Raw genomic sequence first — 19,260 nt, forward strand, 5'->3', positions numbered from 1 at the left:
CGTGCTCCTGCTTTCCGCGCCTGGCTCTGCGCAGTGCATCCTGTGGCTTTGGAGGAGCAGATTTAGACTAGGCGTAAGGAGGAATTTCTTCACGATGAGGGTGGTGAGGCACTGGCACAGGTTGCCCAGGGAGGTTGTGGATGCCCCATCCCTGGTGGTGTTCAAGGCCAGGTTGGATGGAGCCTTGGGCAGCCTGATCTCGTGGGAGCTGTTTCTGCCTGTTGCAGGGGGTTTGGAATCAGATGATTTTCAAGGTCCCTTCCAACCCAATCCATTCTATGATCCTTACCTTGGGTCAGGGACACCTGTGGGGTGTGAGCAGGCAGGTCTTGCTACTGGAGCAATGCAGCCAGACCCCATCCCCTCCCTACCCAGAGAAGTTGCTTCGTGTTCTTCCCCATATCCCTTAATCTGGTCAACAAGTGCTGTGGGGTGCATGGCCTGAGACATGTCAGAGCCCTCTCGGTGTTCTCAGCCACAAGGTGAAGGCAAAGCAGGGACATCTCTCTGTCCATCACAGGTCCCTTAATTTCCTGCTGGTGCTTCCCTCAGGCCTGGAGCACAATCCAGGCACATCCTCAGAGATTTCCCTCCTATCTCTCAGTGATGGAGGCTGATGAAGCCACCCTGACACCTGCAGCTCTGCTAGTCCCTAAATAGCCTGACATTGCTTCATCAGCCCTGTTGCGGCTGGGGACCAGACACCCACCCTGGGTCTTGCCCTCTGTCTCACTCCAGCCTCTTGTTGCAGGTGCTGCTATCTCTTCCTCTAGACATGCTGTGCAGCATTGCTGTGTTGGCTGGGGTTGCCACAGAGGCCTGTCCTGTTTTCTCCTCCACATAAGAGCGGTTATGGAAGTGGAATCACACACAGCTGCTTGGGGCAGTGTGGGAGGGGACTTGCTCCCTATTTTTAATTCATCCTCTTGGCACTGCCAATAATTCCCACATTGGCAAGCAGAGGGCCATCTGTCTTACTGCTCTTGCCTATGTGGACAATGTGGCACCTGAGCAGGATTGGTAGGGAACAAAGCTTTACAAGAAAGCAAACAATGTCATACAAATGAGAACTGCTAAACTGGCCTCAAAACCCCACAAAACATCCTAAATGCAGTAAGGGAAAAGCTGTTCCCCAGACATCACCTGCCTTGCTGGAGCGGGCAACAGTTCACAGATGTTAATCCAAACAAAGGGCTCCATTTGCAGATTCACTCCATGCCAAATCTCTTAATGATTTTATGAATCATTCGCTAGCAGTGCTCCCAAATGCTTTGGCTCCTGGATTCAGAAAACCCCAAGTATACAATTAGATGCAGACCCTTCCAGAGGCAGGGTCCAAGGAGGCATTGGAACAGGAGAAACAAATAAACAGCCAGGCCTTTACTTGAGATTGAGATCACTTTTATTTTCAGTCATTTTGGCGAGGATGTGTGGGCGAGTGTGGGTGTGGTGCGTGTACGTCTGGGCATGCATGTGTGTGCGCGCAGAGTCCTGCCCAGTGATGCAGATTATATGAATACCTGCAATTACAGTCAATGAACTGAGCTATGAAGTGTGTGATGAGTGCTACACTTGAGGCTCACTTGCCTCTTCTTGTGCTAACTGCAGTGCAGCATCTCCATCCACCTCCCCGCACTGCTGTTCCAAGATGCTGCTCCAAGATCCCATCAAAAGGGCACAGGAGCAGCTGAACTCTGGGATCAGTCTCTGCAGGAGTGAGCCAGTGACTTTTCACTTCAGTTAGTGAGCTCCTAAATACTGCTGCAGTTACCTTTAACACAACTGTATCCATTTCCTCACAGTGATGAGCCCCTACTGCTCTAACAAGCTTTAACCCCCCTCAGACGTACAAAGGGAAAGGGAACAGGGACCCCCAAGTCAGCTCTGGTGCTAAGGCAGAGCAAGAATATTTTGGGTTCCTGGGAGAGCAGCACCCAAATGCACTATTGAGTTTACACAGCCACCATGAAACTGTAGCATGGGGGATGCTGCAAGGGAGATGACCCGCGTTTCTGCAGCCCACAACCTCTTCCATCTGACTTGAGAGAACACAAGGCAGGTTAAATCCCAATCTGGTCTCAAGTTAAGTTTAAAGCTGAGTCACCCAAGCTCAGAGCAGAGACAGAACACAGAAACAACAGCATTGCCACAGAGGAGACTACACGAAAGCATCCTGACCTTGTGGCATGTTGAAAACAATCTTATTTCTCTGACTTTTTTCCCTTTAGCACAGTTAAAGCGGAGGTGTCTCATCACCCAGGACCCTCTGCATTTGCCAGAGGCCTCCAAATGCCCCTGCAAGCCCTAAAATGAGCTAGATGTACAGCATCACCCTTTGGCCTCCGCTCCCCTCTACCTCAACAGATTTGTGTGCTGCTTAGGGACATACGATCTCTCATGTTACACAGACCCAGCAGACGGCAAAGCAGCTATCCCGGGAGTTTCACTTGGACGGATGCAGGTTTGAATCCCAGGTTTTGTTTCAGAGCATAACATGTAGTAGTTCAGGACATGTTCCAGGTGCTGAAAGTCCTGCAGTGCAAAGTAACTTCCCAGCTCTACTTCCAACCCCGTCTGCACCAGTTTCAATAGGAAATCAACTGGGCACAAGCAAGGGGTCTGCAAACCAGGAGGTAAAACCAGTGCAGTCCTCTTGAGTGAAGTAGGCACCTAGCACCAGGAGATTCTTCTCCTGTTCCAAAGGGGTTAAATTCACTGTCAGCTTCACAGGGAGACAATTGATTCCCCAGTCCATTCTGACCTCTTCATGTACTTCCAGTAAAGGCTGCAGGGTGCTCCGCATAGGTCTTAAGTAATTTCTAACAGTTCAGTAACTCTCCAAGCAGGGATGAGAACAGTAATATAATACACTCCCTGAACTTCGCGCGTATCTCTGCTCTTACGGCACTGCCTTCGAGCCCTCCTTCCTTGTAGCCTGACTCATGAAAAATGACAGCTCCTTCAAAAACATGGGGCCCTCATCCCTGGGGCTCAGAGATGTTAAGGGGGTCTAACAGGCAGGAGCTCAGCAAGGGGACACTGTGCAGAAGATTCCATGATGTATCCTTAGAAGACTGCAACAGCAAAATCAAAAACACCATTAGCCACTTGGCCTGGTTTTCCTGCACATATCTCCCACCTGGCATTGCGAAGGGGAAATGTTTTTGAACTGCATAGAAAATTAAATGGCTTTTGCATATTAAAAAAAAAAATACAGATGAAAACGCAGTTACACCATAGACAGTGGGTGGATGAGTGATCACCGTTTCATAATAAATAGACCCAACTAGACTGATCTCCATACTGCCACACTCCCGGCATTACGGCTTCAGTGCACACAGCAGACTGCAAAGGCCGGGTAATGCCGTGCTCTCACTGAGGTGGCAAGCCCTGGTAGGAGGGCTGCAGTCTCAAGGAGCAGGCTGTAAGATGTCTGCTTTGTCCTCTCACTCCTTCAATGCTCACACATCCCAGACCAGATGGGTGCACTGGGAAACAGGCCTCCGGCTGGAAAAGGATTCCAGTTTGTGGTTTCTTTACAATGTGGTTTCCACGCAACGTCACAGCAACAAATCGCTAGTTTCTTCCTATGGAGAAGGGAAACAGAGAGGTGAGTAGCAGCACAGAGAGGAGGAGAAAACCGCCTAGCACGGGAGGTGACAGTAGGGAATGCTCTAACATAAGTTCTGACTATAGTAAGGCCCTTCATGTCTCATGCGCAGCAAGCGTCCAGACAAAGGAGTTTCCCAGCACTATTCCCAACACCATTCAAAGATCTCTGCTCCCTTCCACTTCCTCCTGCCACAGGCAATTTCTAGTCCCCAATTTATCTACAACACTACAGAAGCACCATCAGTTAATGCTTCTCACTGACATAAGAAAGGTTCAAATGCTCACTGCCAAAGGTGGCAAGTCAACAAATGAAATCTGAACCCAAGCTCTCTCCCCAGATGGAACAATACTCTGAAGAGATATGAAGCTGGCTGAGCTGCCAGCTTTTACTTGGCAGCTTTCCCTGTTGAATGGCTTGATTTCTTCCACCTGGCCTCCACAATCTCTCAGTGGATTCTGCTCTGCATTTCTCAGTGTTAGGATCCTGCCAACAGGGGTATTTGCAGCCCTACACACAAGGGTGGTATTTGAAGGATCAGAAGCCAGGGGAACATCACTTGTGCAACAGCAGCAGCAGCCAGCAGGATGCATGTCACTGTCCTGCACTGGCCATAAGCCCGGCCAGCCTGCATCCTGGTGGGGACTGCTCGCCAACCTGTATCATCCATTCCAGGTCTGCCATCACAGCCCAAAGGGTTAAGAGCTGTACATTAACACAAACATTTAAAGTCCTTCATCTCTCAGACCTCCACCAGCACCTGAAGCAGGGATCTTGGCTCCGGAAATGCCTACCTTCTATTTGATATGCACTGAATCAAATATTTGCAGGATTCATACAGCCCAGTTATCAGGGCACAACTGTAGGGCATAAACTGAAAGCAACATCTTAAGAAGGCCTCAAAAATTTTCTCCTCTAGTTAGGAGAGAAACCAGCACTGTGGTGCCAGTGCTCAGCCTGCCCATCCCCACATCTGCCCCAGGGAGAACGGCTGCCCAAGAAGCACAGCTGCCAAGGACAGCTCAAGGGGATCAGAGCCAGTTTGTACAGCACAGCTATACGCTGCTTCACTAGACCTCTGCACAATGATGCCTGGGTGGATTTGCTACAAGGAGGATCCAGATCTAGATTTCTACTGCTTCAGTTGCCACAATGGATGGCGAGTGCCACAATGGCAACCCTAGAGCATCCAAGCGTGGTGGACCATGAGCTGTTGGGGGCTAGTGACAAGAAAGAAATGGCAGATACTTGGGTCACACCACCTGCCCTTCTTCTGTCCCTGCATGATCAGCATACATCCTCAGTGCTTCAGGGCACAGTGTATGCAAACACACAAGGCAGGAAACATTTCCCACCCTGCTTCTACTCCTGGCTGCTGTGTGGGACACAGCCAACTGTTTTCACAGGAGCACTTTTAAAGGCTTCACAGCATCAACCCCCTCCCCAATAAAGCTTTGTCCAACTGCATCAAAACTCACTTGTCCAAGAACAAATCCAGGGAATCCCGCTACAGCTCATTTCAAGAGACTTTTCTCCAAGTAGGTCTGAATTAAATGGTACCAAGAACATTTTTACATTCATGATGAGATCCAAATGGGTTTTCGAAACACGATCAATGGGTCCACAGAATCCTATCCCCCAGTGCTTCCCCTCTGGCCGGTGGCCCTGCCATTTGCAGCGATCATTTTGCTTCATGCCTCATAGTTGTCCCCGACCTCCAGGCAATTGCATCCACTCCAGCCACAAGGCCCCCACCTGGGAGCTGCCCCTGCCCCACAGCATTTCAGAGTCCAAAGTCCCATCAATCCTCGTCAGCATGCAACTCCACAAGTGGAGAGACAGGACCACTGCAGAGCATCAGCCATGTTCTGCCTGGTGAAAACCTTTGGCACCAGCACTGACGATTTATCTGGAAGAGGAAAGGATAAAGAAAAAGTAATGTAGCATGAACAGCAGGGTTCATAGTACTTGCGATGAATAACCTAAGACACAGAATTTTCTCTAGGCTTCTAAATAAGGAAGGCAAGGTCTTAAAAAGTAACACAGGCCTTTTTGAGAACACAAGTTTCCTGCCAGCAGAGTGATGGTGAAACTGGGACACAGTTGGTAAGAGGCTGTGGACGGCAGGCTGGAGGACAGGAAGACAAGTGTGCAGGCATAGCCTGACAGTGTAGTACAACAAAAATTGCAGCCTCGAGTTAGAAATGTGCTGCGCCAAGTACATACACAGGAGGACCAAATGAATAGACAGTCGTGAACTGTGGCTCAATATCAGGGCAGCTACTTTGTTCCCACCCCAGGTGGGCACTTCAACTTGACCTTCACACACAGCTCAATAGCCACCCATCACTGAAGCTAATCTCCAGCAGGATGCGTGTATTTTGGAGTGGGAGGGTGCTGAACAGAGAGAACAGTTTCCAAAGCTACTTTCAGATACTGAAGGGAAAGCAACAGGGATCCACACGCAGCACAGCAGCAGCCACCAGCAAGACACTCCTCTAAGCTCCCTGCCAAATTCCCTTGTGCCACTCCAATGACAGCAGGCCAGGGCTGCATTTCTGTTCTGCAAGAAAGCCTATGCATAAAAAAACCAAGGCAAGTGCCTGTTTTTGTGAGTGTCGTTTCACATTTGTTTCCACCACAACACAGTTCTGCTTTCCAAGCACATTCCCACTCTGAGGAGCGAAGAAAACATAGGGCATAGATACACAGGAGGGCAGGGCTTCTGTCCAGACGGACATCATCAAGTTGGAGGACTGGACCAACAACAGTGCTGCAAACTTCAATAAGGATGAGTGTGTAGCTCTATACCGAGAACAGAACAACCCAACGCACTACCACAGCCTGGGGTCCAGCTGGCTTGGGATCTAGTGGAGAACACATTGAATGTAAGCCAGCAGTGCATCTTCATGGCAATGAAAGCCAAGCTGTAATAAGGGAGACCCAGATTGGACAGAAGGAAAAACGTTCTGCCTCAGGAGAACAACGTAAGTCTGGTGTCCAGAGAGGTGGTGGCACCTCTAACTCTTGGTAGCCATCAACCCTTGCATATACAAGGTCCCAAGCAACCTCACTGGTTGCTGGGGTGGCCCTGCTTGGAGCATGGGGTGGACAAAAACCTCCTGAAGTCCCATCCTACCTAAACCTGACCATGATTGTGTTATCTCTTGATCTGTCATGCCCACTGTGTGTGTCTTGTACCTGCTACAACACAGGTCAAGAAACACCTCAACCCATTTTACCCTACCTCTTGTCTATTGAGCAAGCTGTCTATATGCACAGATCATTAGAACCCCCAGGCTATAGGGCTGCTACCTTCCAGAAAAAAAATGCTTAGCAGGGGCATATTGCACACAGGCTTTTTGGTGTGTACTGACAGAGGAATGGGGGTCTGTTTTCAGGTCTCACTTGGAACAAGGGCTGATCACAGTAGGAGTGGGGGGGTAAACCAAGGCAACATTAACTCGCTCGCTGCCGTTCTTGGGACAGATGATCTCCGTCAGTCCTTCTGGTCTCGGCTGACTCAGCAGTTCTCCTGTGAATAAGGGAAAAGAATGAAAACATTTAAAAACCAGCAATGCAGTTTTTGCAAGTTTTGCTTTTAGCATGCCCTTTCCCTCCCCCTCACCAAGTAAATCTCCAGGACCAATGCAAGCAAGCACTGTAAGAACGCTTACTATCCTGCAACCCAAGCGGGTCTCATACATGTAACCATGGTGAATGTCCTGGTGATCACAGCTTCAAGACATGCTGCTCCATACAAAAGTAACATCTGCCATCTTTCCTGTCTCTGCGTTGAATCACTGCACAGATGATTCAGACTCAAGAGCTCCTTAGGGATTCATAGCTTTTACATGGAGTCTAACGAGATGGAGGTTTTCGGAGTAGGTGTTTAAATTAGGCTGTAGGGGTAGATGGGATCCAGAAGTTTACGTTCAATCTCCATGAAAGGGAAAAAGCTGACCTATAGCATCAGCAGGATAATTGGAAGACAGATAGAGAAAGCTGCAGATACAAGCCTTATTATTCACATCTGCACACTACAGCCACCCACATCCACAAAGCTATCTGAAAAGCAGTTGTCGTTCAGTTCAAGCAGAAGGATGCTACAAGGACCCTACCAAGACCACCTTCTTCAGTATGAACCAGAAAGAATATGGTTTGAAAGCAGTGCCAGACATAACTTCTGCATTACTTCAGTCTCTTCCCTCTAAGAAATTCTAGGGGGACCTCAAACCAGCCAGACAAGCATGCTTGACCTTTTCTGAATCTGTGTGCTACCTCCTGTTCTGTCCCTGAGCAACCCTGCCCGTTGCAGCTATCCAGCCGTTCCTCTGGTACTGTGATTTCTGAGCTGGAACGAGCCTGCTGTTCTGCGACGGCTGCCTCTTTTACTACCAGAATAATATTTAGAGGCAGGTAAAAATACTTGAGAGAGTAGTCTAATGCCCCTCTCCTTGGACACGCTTGCCACAGCTGCCATGGGACTGCTGCTGTGTCCTGTCAGGGTTCTGTGCCATGCTGTACTCTGCTGAGCATGCAGCTAGCAGCTGTCATCTCTTCCCTAACGGACGCAATACCAGCTCTGTGAGTCAGTAGCAGTGAGGGGCTCTCCACCACGTGGTTTCCCTCTGCTAAACGAGTTTTGTCAGATCCACTGTTAAAGTGCCAAGTTGGCAGCTCTCAACCGCTGGCACCCTTGCAGCATGTAGTCCAGGGCAATATGCAGGTCAGCACAGTGAGAGGGAAAAGGCAGGTGCCGAGATGCGTCCAGCTCTGAGGATCGCTTACCCAACAGCTCACTCAGACCAACTCTAGTTTCCAGCTGGCTCCGCTCCACACATCTGACCCCAGCAGGGGAGATTCCTCAATCACTGATATGCCATCCCGTCAGCATAGTCCAGGCACAGCTTAGGACACCCAATAGCACCAGAAGCACCTCTTGATACCAGTCTGGCAGGTAGGGTCTGCTCTCAAAGGCAATATGGGATGGCAGCAGCAATGCCCAGCAAGGGCTCAATCCTTCTGCTAAGCATGCTCGCATCTGTGCCACACAGCCCTACCCAAGGCAGAGGCACCAGGCTACAAATGGCTTCTGCCAGCTATATCTATGACATCCTTGGCAGAGACAGGTCAGCTGTAAGCAGGTTGAAGTCACAGGTCCACACAAAACTCTCTGCACCCAACAAAGCAGCCACTATGAAGTGGCTCCACTTCCACTAAAACACCCAAGACAAATGGTCCTTGGACTTGCCTATTTTCAAATGCACCTGCAATAAACTCCTCTGCTGTTAAACAAAGAACACTAGAAAAACATCTCCCTGTGTCTAGCTGCAATTGCCAGGCACTCCAGGAAAACCTGAAAAGAAATCATGCTTTGAAGAAGTACTGTCAAACGTGTGCAGCAATGACACAACAGTTGGTCCCATCCCTGACTTCATCCCCTGAAGTCCCCCAAATGCCACTTCCCTCCTCTCATCCTTACACTGTTTCTCTTCCCACTTCCCTTTAAAAGATCTAAACCCCCTTACTTTTTCTAAAGCAAGAACATCATTTGGTATCATGAAAGTAGAGGGGAGGGCTTGGCAGGGAACACACACACATACACAGTTCCTCTTGAGAAATATTGCACATCCACAGCCAGTAATTCCAGTTTGCCCCTACGGTCCACAAGCTGAATTCACATTTGGTTTGAATATCTACTTTCGTCTCACACCCACACTCAAACCTGAAGTGGCAGAGCAGCTTTTAAGTCATGCAGACACGTCTCCCAAAACAGAAAAATCATGATGGTATTTGCAATTCAAAGTTAAATCTGCAAGGCAGCGTCCTCAATTACGTGAGCTGTCACACACTGAAAGCAGCATTGCACCCCATCAAGCACATACACCACAGGGCTCCGTGTTACAGTAATTCCCAGGTTTCCTACCCCAAGCTGACTTCCAAACTGCAGTATTGCTAACAGACTGGTCTGTCTGCTTGAGCCTTCATTCCCATTTCCATCTCTCCACTTCAAGAATCTTTAGATGTAGATTTCTGAAGCAGAAGAGACTGCGGCAGGGTGAACATGTGCCTGATTTGCAGGCAAAGCCCTTCCCGCAGCCCTTCAGTCAACCCTCCTTTTCTTTATGGCTTTACCTTCACCTCTAGCATAATGCTTACATCACTCTGTCACCAGCCCCATCCGTACCTTCTCCAGCTCCACTCCCATTTCCTGCCAGCATACGTGCTGCTCCCCAGGAGAAAGTTACTCCGTGAGATTCATCATGCATCATGTGGCCAGAAGGTCACCTGCCCATCCTTCCTATTCTTCCCCCTCCCAGCTAAAGTATGTCCCACTGCCTTCCCACCGTAGCATTCCTGTCCCCTTGCCTTTGCAAACTGCTCATCTCTGCTGCATAAACTTATCACAGTACTAAACCAGGCATAACTACTCAAATGACACTTCACATCCCTGCTAAATAAAAATTAAATAAAATCCCTTGCAATATGCAGTCTTCAGAGCTGTAACAAACTAGCATTGAGACACTGCCTGGATGCAATTCTCCAGGGCCTGAATCTCTTGGAGGTTTCAGAAACCTCACTTTTCTATTCAGAAATTATTCAAACTGCAGGAGATAAGAAATAAAATTCTTCAGGGTTGCAGCAGGGTGAGAAAAAGAAAATTAAACAAAGTATTGCACTGACAAAAAATAAAAATATGCTAAGTGCCTCACACGTGGTGGCGTTTGCTTGGTCTAACTGTTAAGATTAAATGTAGCAGGAGCATCCCATGTCTGCAGCACTTGTTCTGTCCCTAGGTACAGACTAGCCCATCTGTATTTTGATTGCACATTCCTTCATGAACATCTCACAAATTTTACTGGAAACCTCAATTCTTCCTGCCTCTGCAATAGCACATGCACAAACCATGAAGCTTATCTTAAGTCTCCACATGGCCTTGGTTTTAATGTTAACTTCCCCAGAAGTCACTAAGGTTTTAACCAAAGCTCCAACTACTTTGTCTTAAGGCTAGAGACTAACACAGTTGAGTTTTTGAAAAACAGTCCCATCTTCCAGGACACAAACCTGCATCACTGAGACTATTCAGCTGATTTAGGAGTAAGAACTCTGTTCACAAAGGCACCTTAATGATGGATACTTGCTGATCAAGGCCGGATTTTTAGATGCATGTGAGTCCCAGTTCAGGTGATAGCAGAGAGGCACCTACCAAGCCTGGTTAAACACACCTGCAAACAGACAGTAAATGCTCTAGAAGATGGTCCTTTGCTGCCTTTCCATTTACAACGGCACAAACGCTGCAGAGGAGCTGCATCTGTCCCGTAGCCCCCCCTCCTTGCACTTTGGCACAGAAACGGGTCTCCACAACTCGGTACATTGTGCTGTACAGCAAGCTAAGGCTGAGACGCAAACTGAGCCCATCATGAAACCACTATGGTCAGTGGGCTGCAGCATAAGGTGGTTTGTAAACACCTTCAGGCAGGTGGGCTGAGCGAGTCACATTGCCCCCACCATTTAAAAGAAACCTGCTATATGTGGGCAGTCACAGGCAAAGGTAGGAACAAACCTTCAGCCATGCCCAAAGCTCTATCAGAAAGGCCTGTTTTGCCTTGGCATTAGCCAGCTCACCCAAGGCAGATATTTCTATGTCGGCAAGATGTTCTTCACTGCCACTGTTTTATCCCAGAAAGACACGGGCACGACCAACTTTGAGCCACTTACACTGGGTTCCTGGGCCAGGTAAACGCCTGCAGCCCATGAGGATAACTGCATGTGCCAGACAGAGCTCAGCTGTGTACTGCCACTCGGTACACGAGGAAAACCTTTCTACTGCCGTACATGTCCAGGAATACACAAAAGCATGGGCATACAATTTTTGCTCATATGCAGGGTTAGGCACATTTTCCCTTCAGCCCTTTATTTACTGCGATTTGGGGAGGGATGCCTCCCTTGGAGCTCATGCCAGCAATCAGATCCGTGCATGTTGCAAAGCACACTTCACTGGCCTTTAGGAAATACCCATGAAATGCCAGATATCCATGACAAATCAAACAGTTAGGAAGAAGGCTGACAGTAAGAAGAGCAAGTACTTGCAGGAGTGTTTGGTTACTCCACACTGGCAGCCAGACACACCCAGCTGCAAGCCTACTTGGCTGTCTAATAGAGAGAAGGATTTTGAACACAGGGAGAGAAATCCCACACGGATCATTTGCCTTCACACAGTTCCCACTGCCCTGGCTGTGCTTAGTTGCACAAGGTTCCCTGTTCATATCTTAGCAGTCTGCGGCAAGGGCGCAGGGGTGATAGACTCTGCTCTGCCCTGCCATGCCATGTCCTTTCTCTCAGAGCTCCCAGGACAACACATCTGCACAGTATCAGCCTGATGGTGTTTCTCAGTTCCATGCTGTCATTCCTGCTGTCGTGATCTGGGCTCCACTGGGACAATCGGCAAGCAGTGGATGAGCAGCACCCTGGCCCTGGCTCTGCAGTGCTGCTTCTGCCTCTTCAGTCTGCTTGGGACCTTGAAGATACACCGCGCATGCTTCATGACAGTGACACGAGACAGCAAAACCCAAGCTGTTCCTGCATCCTGCCCTACCTCAGCACTGTCCCACTCCACCCCATGCCCCAGAACAGCTCCAACCACGTAACCACTGTTCTTTGCAGACCCACTGCTCATTTGTTCTCCTGCCCCAAATCCCTTCTCACTCTTCCTACCTGATGAAGGCCTTCAGACACCAACCACAGCAAGCAGGGTTGGCAGGAGACAGACTTCACATCTCAGCCTTAATTGCTTTTCTGTCAAGCCTCCTTTGACTAATCTGTGCTCGTCACATCTCTCTGCATATCACTCGCCAGTCATGCCTTCATAAAAGTAGAAACTAAAATAATTCAACACTTCCTGCATACAAAAAGCTTATGTCCCATGCTCAATTTCCAACAAGAGTCAGAAAGCAGGGCTCACAAAAGCCCCGGATCCCGAGACACCCTTCTGCTTCACATAGAGTTCTTCCCCCCTTTATCCATATAACTGCAAAGAGTGTGAAGTTGGAGAAGCCACAGCTTCCCTGCGTGGCTGTTAGTTGTTCTGAGGTTCACTAGCTGGAGCACTTAGACAATTAGATAAAACCTGTTACAGAGGCAGGATAATCTGAACAGTGACATGCCCAGATGTCCCCCTCCACTCTAAGCACAGGGAACACCCTCACACACCTGGACTTTGCAGCTAGCTCTACAGCAGGTGAGAAATCTGCCAGGAGCCTTGGTAGAAAGAAGGAAGGGGAAAGGAGATGGTGTGTCACGCCAAGCCTGCTTCTACTCCACGCCATTTAAATCTTATCTTCACTACTCTCTCTGCTTGGATGAAATGAACAAGTCGATTCGTGCAAATATTGCTGTGCATGACACAGAAGCTTATTCTCAAGCACTGAGCACAGAAAATACTGCTCTGTATTGGCATGAATTTTTAATGTGCTCCTCACAGCACTGCCTGCATGTCACGCACAAAAATATTCCCCAGAGAGTCAGAACTGTGCACTGTCCTCGATTTATTTCTGGAGTCCTGAGTGACCTTATCTAGCTGGCCTGCTTGGAGCAGGAGACTGGATAGAGACCTCCAGGTTAGGACATCATTTTCTTCTCACTGGAGACTATTCTCCTGGCTGTAAACACAACAAAAATAAAGCTGAAAGCAGAGACACCAGAAAAAGGGAGCAGGGCAGGGTGAAATCCACATTATGAACAAAAAGCTTCATGAGCCTTACATTACAGTCCCAGTTAAAGGAGCTTAAAACTAGGAAACAAAAACAACAACAAAAATCCCAGCCTATGAAAGTGCCCCACAGGGAGAAACCACTGCAGAAAAAAACAAGAGAGAAGAAAACTCTGTTGATGGGCACCGATCACAACAGCAGGCTGGTGAGCACCCATCAGGTACAGCACATGCTCAGAAACACATAGGTCTGGGATTAAGCATAGTTAAAAAAGAAAGGGAAGGCTTGAAAACAACAAGTAAAACTTTCTCTGGAAATGCAGAGTGGGAAAGGTGGTCAGTCACAAGGCAAATGATCAGCCTGCAGAGATGAGACCCCAAGACCAGAAGCTGAGAAAAGGATGTGGAGGGCAAGGAATATGGTTAGAACCATCCAAAATGTGCAGAAGAAACTGATGGCAATTTGCCATTTCTTCTTTGAAGGGTTCAAGACCAAATGTCAGCAGCGACACCTTCCTCGAACACAAGAGTAGTCTGCTGTGGGTGTTCAGCTCCCCTCCAGAGCATCACAACTGACAGAGAGGCAGGTTCAGCCTCAGGGCTACTGGCTGACCCAAGCACCAGACAGCTTTCCAGCTCTTGCATTCGCAGCACCAGCTGCCTCTAAAGCCAGCACCTCATCTGTAGGCCTCACAGCTCTGGCCACAGACATGTATATGGCTCACCTTGAATATTTCCCGAAGCTGGCTGCACAGGAAATGTTTTCCCAAAGCTCCTAATTTATGCCAGATGACAGAAACATGAAAAAAAAAAAACCTCTGTGGTGGATCTCTGGAAACAGGCAGGAGTGCTTTTCAACTTGGAGCTGATGGCTCTAGGTCAAGCTTCAGGACCTAGAGCCATCCGTTCCACAGGCCAGGAACCTCAGAGCTGCTGCAGAAGACACAATCTGCTCAGCTCAAGCCCACACAGCTTTCCCCACTGCAGTCGAGATCACTCTGCCCTTTACCCTTTACCCAAAGAGCTACTAGATAAATTACAGTGGCAGAACGCCAGGGACCGTGCCAAAGGGTAAGGTGCTCTGCAAGACCTGCCCAGGAGACAGATGCTGTACTTGGCCATTGCTACCTCTAAGGGAAAGGGAGTTGCCATACAAATACCAGCTCAAGAATGGAAGGCTTAAGGGGGTTAAGTACGTTCCTCCTTCCTCAAGTCATGACAGGGTCAGCTAGCTCTTTACTCCTCCCTATAACAGCAGAAGAGGACACTGACACACCTCAGCAGTTGCAAAAGGTCTGGGGAAGTCTTTGGCACTGGACCAGGAGTACCTTTGGGTGGAGAACTTGAGCAGAAAGCATTATGAATGCTCAACTCAGAAGCTAAAGGAGGGTAATTATTCAAAATGCCAGTTTACATCTCATCCACTAATTTCCCCCACATGAGTTATTTGAGATCATCCCTATCAGTGTGGCAGTACAAGCTTTCAAAGTATAAAACTTGGAAAACTCTATGTTTGTCCCAAAACATTAGCCAATTAGCTTTTTCTCAAGCGTGTGGAAGTTAATTATAGTTAGAACTGGAATTCAATTAAAAGCAAACCAAAAAGCCTCATACATTCCCCAAGCCACACAATTCAGTACTACCTACGTCCATCCTCACAAACCAGAATGGAGAGCACAGTAGCAAATCACCAAAGTAACTCCATGAAAATAACTCTAAGAGGAGTCATGACGGTTTGAGCCTTTCTATCTCCTTCTGACTATGAAATAAGCAGCTCGGAGAAATAAAGGATGGTTGACATCTACCTAATTCCTAAGCTGCTGTGGGTAGCTGATCTACCATCAGTATGGCCACACAACACACGCAACTTCTCTCTCCTCTTTCCACAGCTCATGAAATACTGAGCATAGGGAGTATTTATGCCAGGTAACATTGCCAGCTTAGTCAGACACTTGCCATGAGTAAAGAAGGCCATAAGTTCTGACATCACAACTCCCCAAAAACCACAGGGGAGGTAGGGTGGTGAACATGGTGCCATTTCTTCACTCTATCCTATCAAACTCAGTCTGTTTCAAAGAGTATTTCAGCACAAGTAGCCTTCCTTGTCCAGCTTCATCTCTACCTGTCCTGTTGGGCACACCATCCTTCTTCTCTCTGTGTGATGGGGAAAGTGGGAATAAACTACTTCTGCTCATGAGTGACCAGAGCAGACCCTGGAGAACAAAGAAGACCACAGGGCACAAGTAAACAGCATAGCATAAAGGCTCAGAAAAATGAGAGGGGGCACTGGGGAAAAGCTAAAATAGAAAAGAAAACATCCTCCAAATTGCTGAATATTTTGCTGCCTTTCTAATATCTAAAAAGCTCCTTAAATTGGCAGGTTGCAACACAGCACTTTCAGATGACTGCAATACAAAGCCATGAAAAATTGATTTGCTTCATTAACATTTTAGGGACCTTATTAGCTGGAACAAAATTGACTGTCAAGGCATTTTAAGGGAGAGTCATGGTGTAATGAGCTCAGTGCGAATTATCCTCATCCCGGAATAGAAACAGGCCTGCCACTGAGTAACCAAGACCAGAATCTACCTTTTGGTTATTTTTAATTCCACCTCTTCAGCCGTATCTGCCAGGAGCACTTTCTCATTCTGCCAAGGCAAGGCACCAGCTGGAGAGGAAGCTGCAGCCAGCCTCAACCTGTCCGCTCTTACCCAGTAACAGCAAGGCATGACTGCACACAGAGCATCCACTCGAACGCTAGACACCACCAGCTGCAGCCAGTCCAAACGGCAACAATCCCAACCAGCCCTGAGCCCACCTTTCCAAATAGTAATTCCAAAGCTATTACACACTCATCACAGAGGAGACACTGTGCTTTTTTTCATCCAGACCACTAGCATGCTGCAGGCCTCACTAAAGTTAAAAAAAACCCCAGAGTTTAAAAGAGCAGGGTTCACTGAGATCTGCAGGGAGCTACCAGGACTGGTCAGCATCCTGCTAGCTCTGGCTCCCTGTGTTTGGGCCACAACACATTAATAGCTGACCATACTAAAAGCCGGACCCTAGAAAGGGGCTCACCAAACTCTATCCTGTGGACTTCCAGCCTGATGAGGCACGACCGAGTCTCAGCCTGCCCTTCTGCCAAATTTAGCAGAGTAGGCATGGCTGTAAGACATTTTTCCTCACAATAGTTTGGCTATGGCCTTGTACCCAGAACTGGGTGACTATTTTTCTGCCTGCTCTAACACAGGAATTAAGAAGCTTCGATGCAGGTACTGCAAGGTGCACTTGAAGAAAACCAAAGGAAGCAGTCCAGGACCTGACCCAGGCTGCAGAACTCTCTGCTGCAACACGCTATAGATTCAAGAAGCTCACAAAGGTTCAAGAAGAGATTGGACCAGTAACTGTCACAGTGTCTTTAAGCATTACTAAACAGACAGATCCCTGGGCTGAAGATAGGCACAAGCTGGGACAACACCTGGGACAAGTGTTTTTTTCGTAGTTGGCTTGCTCCTTTCCAACAAGATGTCCATGCACGCCACAGCTGAAGGTAGGATCCTGGCTACGCAGACCCTCTTCTGGAACAAGCATTGAGCAAAGGCAAGCTGCGGAACAAAAGACCTGCCGTTTTCCTCATAGCAGCCTCTTCCATTCTGCCACAATCAACCTTTTCTTCTTCTTTTTTTTTTTTTTTTCAACTGACCTGCCTCTCACAAGCCAAGAAAGAAAACAAACTAAAACACACATGCAAGACATGCATGCACATGTGATGCCCAAACAGCTCTCCGTGAGATTAAATAAATTCCTTCCTGGGTAAAAGTAATTTGGCTCCATAAACTGCTGTTGCCTTAGGGCCATTCCAAGGCTTCAGTTTGTTCCAACTGAATTGGAGTGAGCTGTTTTTTCAAGCCTGCATGGTAAGTACTCTCTTTCAGATCACTTAAGGTGAGATGCATGCACAATACTCCTCTATTTTGGTCACTAAAATCCTCCTTATTCAGCAGGACAACCATAGAGACCACTTAGGCAAAGCAACAATTTCCTACTTCCCTGTCGTTTTGGTGATACTGAAAACGTAACCACTTCTTGCAGCAGATGTCTACAGGAGCAAAGTCTATACACTGTTAATTCCCACTCGGACTCAAATGCTAAATCAAATGTTTTACCGGTTAATTGAGCCACCTTGAGCTCATCTCTGTTTTAATCTATTAACATGACTATGTATTGAAGCCACTTTTCTGTGGAATTTGATCTACACCTGTTATTATACATCACAGAATTTATTCTAGGCTTGTGCTTAATTGGAGGAAAACGCCCCCTTGGTGGTTTTCCTACAAGGCTACTCACTTACTCCTAGCTAATAACTAACACCATACTACCTGTTGACCACAGGTATGGCTTTAGCTGAGTAGGAAGCTGCAGGATCACAGACGTTTCCTCAATTACAAGGGCATTAGATATAATTTGCTTCTCTGCATATATTTTTTCCCTTTACACTCAAGTTTCACGAGTGCATCCTTAGGTCAAGCATTTCTTCCTTGTGAGACAGAGCGTGATGTAGATTTGGGTGAAACTATATGGCTGAAACCAGAGGAGAAAAGCACTGATGCCAGTGGCCAATTCTCCCTCTTAGTCTCACAGGTAAGGCTGGTGTTTTCTATAAAAGCGTTGCTGGTGCCCATGGCAGTGCCCAAGCAGCACTCCACAGAACTCAGAGCCAGAGTTACTCTAAGCCAACAGAAGTGGAGAACTGATTTTTGTTTCACATCTTCTCCATTTATTTGGCTTAACGTATGTTTGTTGTTACCAAAATCACTGTCTGAGGCCAGAGTGAGCTGCTCACTTTGCACTCCTGAATGGTCAGGAACAAAGCTCTGTCTGTCCTTTTACTATTGAGAGTTTAAAAAAATCTTCTTCTACTTGTCCCCTTTCCCAGAGGGATGAGAACTATCTTTTACATCTTTTTTTGCAGTGATTCCTCAGCATTTTCAATCATTTAACCATTCTCCTCTGAACCCTGTCATTCCCGGATATCCAAAGACGTGACAACTAACAGCTGTAAATCAAGACAATAAATAGCTTTTGCTTACTAACACTTTTTTCATCATGAGATAATGCTTATTTATGGACTTAACATTATAGAGTGTTTCATTGTCTCTGCTGAAATAAATTCTTATTACTTTTTATTCTGCCACTGGAACGCCTTCTAAAATGAAAAGTCACGTGAGTTCTGAAACAATAGCTTTGCTACTTAACTCCTGCCGAGTTCACTGCCTGCTAAATGCCATCTGGTTTGGGGCTCTCAGTGCCCAAAAATAAACTGCAGCATCCGCCTTTGCTGTTTAAAAATCCAGCAGTCATGTCTGCTACTGAAACAGAAGGGAGCCCTGGGGGCTGTAAAGAACTCATCAGCCTCCCAGGGAGGCAGCAGGAGAACGCTTCACTCCTCCACTATCTCATCTAACACCCTGCACCTTCCCAGGAGCTGCCTGCTCCACCACGTGGCCCTGAGACAGAGCTGAGCTCCTTTCTGGCCCCCTATTTGAGCTGCAAACCTGTATTACTTCCAGGTTTTCTCCAGGCACCTTTCCACCAGGTGGATGATTCTGGGGTACTTCTGCCCAGCATCACTGTAACACAGCCCTGATGCTGTCTCCTTCAGATATTTCACCATTCCATGAACTGCAACATGGCTGGCTTTCCTCTGGACGTGCCCAGCATCAATCCCCTCAGAGGAACCTGTCTTGGAAGAAACAACCTTAAAACTTCCCAGGCATTTACTTGTACTCATCAAAGAGGAAAGACTCAGGGAGTTCTTAAGCACATGGTCAAGAGACCCCAAAGAGTGAGGACTACTGACTCTGGAAAAGCAGGAACCAGCAAGACACTCACTCCAACCTGGCTTTCTCTGGGGGGAGGTGAGGTGGATGTGGTAGCT

At 47.7% G+C, this 19,260-nt stretch overlaps 1 protein-coding gene across 2 annotated transcripts in view; it reads right to left on the minus strand.

The window, feature by feature from the left end:
* Window positions 1-1,391: 1,391 nt before the first annotated feature.
* Window positions 1,392-19,260, minus strand: part of MFHAS1 (multifunctional ROCO family signaling regulator 1) — a 35,590-nt gene continuing 17,721 nt past the window's right edge. Inside the window, exons 2-4 of one of the 2 annotated variants that reach the window (XM_054065574.1) lie at window positions 7,019-7,145; window positions 5,089-5,519; window positions 1,392-3,587 (exon numbers count right to left, since the gene is read on the minus strand). In XM_054065574.1, coding sequence (XP_053921549.1) covers window positions 5,516-5,519; window positions 7,019-7,145 — 131 coding nt within the window. In that variant the 3' untranslated portion in view covers window positions 1,392-3,587; window positions 5,089-5,515. Of the gene's footprint in view, window positions 3,588-5,088; window positions 5,520-6,987; window positions 7,146-19,260 lie in introns of both variants that reach the window. The other variant, XM_054065575.1, reaches the window with a different exon arrangement.

This window comes from Cuculus canorus, chromosome 4 (assembly GCF_017976375.1).
Source record: "Cuculus canorus isolate bCucCan1 chromosome 4, bCucCan1.pri, whole genome shotgun sequence".
NCBI lineage: Eukaryota > Metazoa > Chordata > Aves > Cuculiformes > Cuculidae > Cuculus > Cuculus canorus.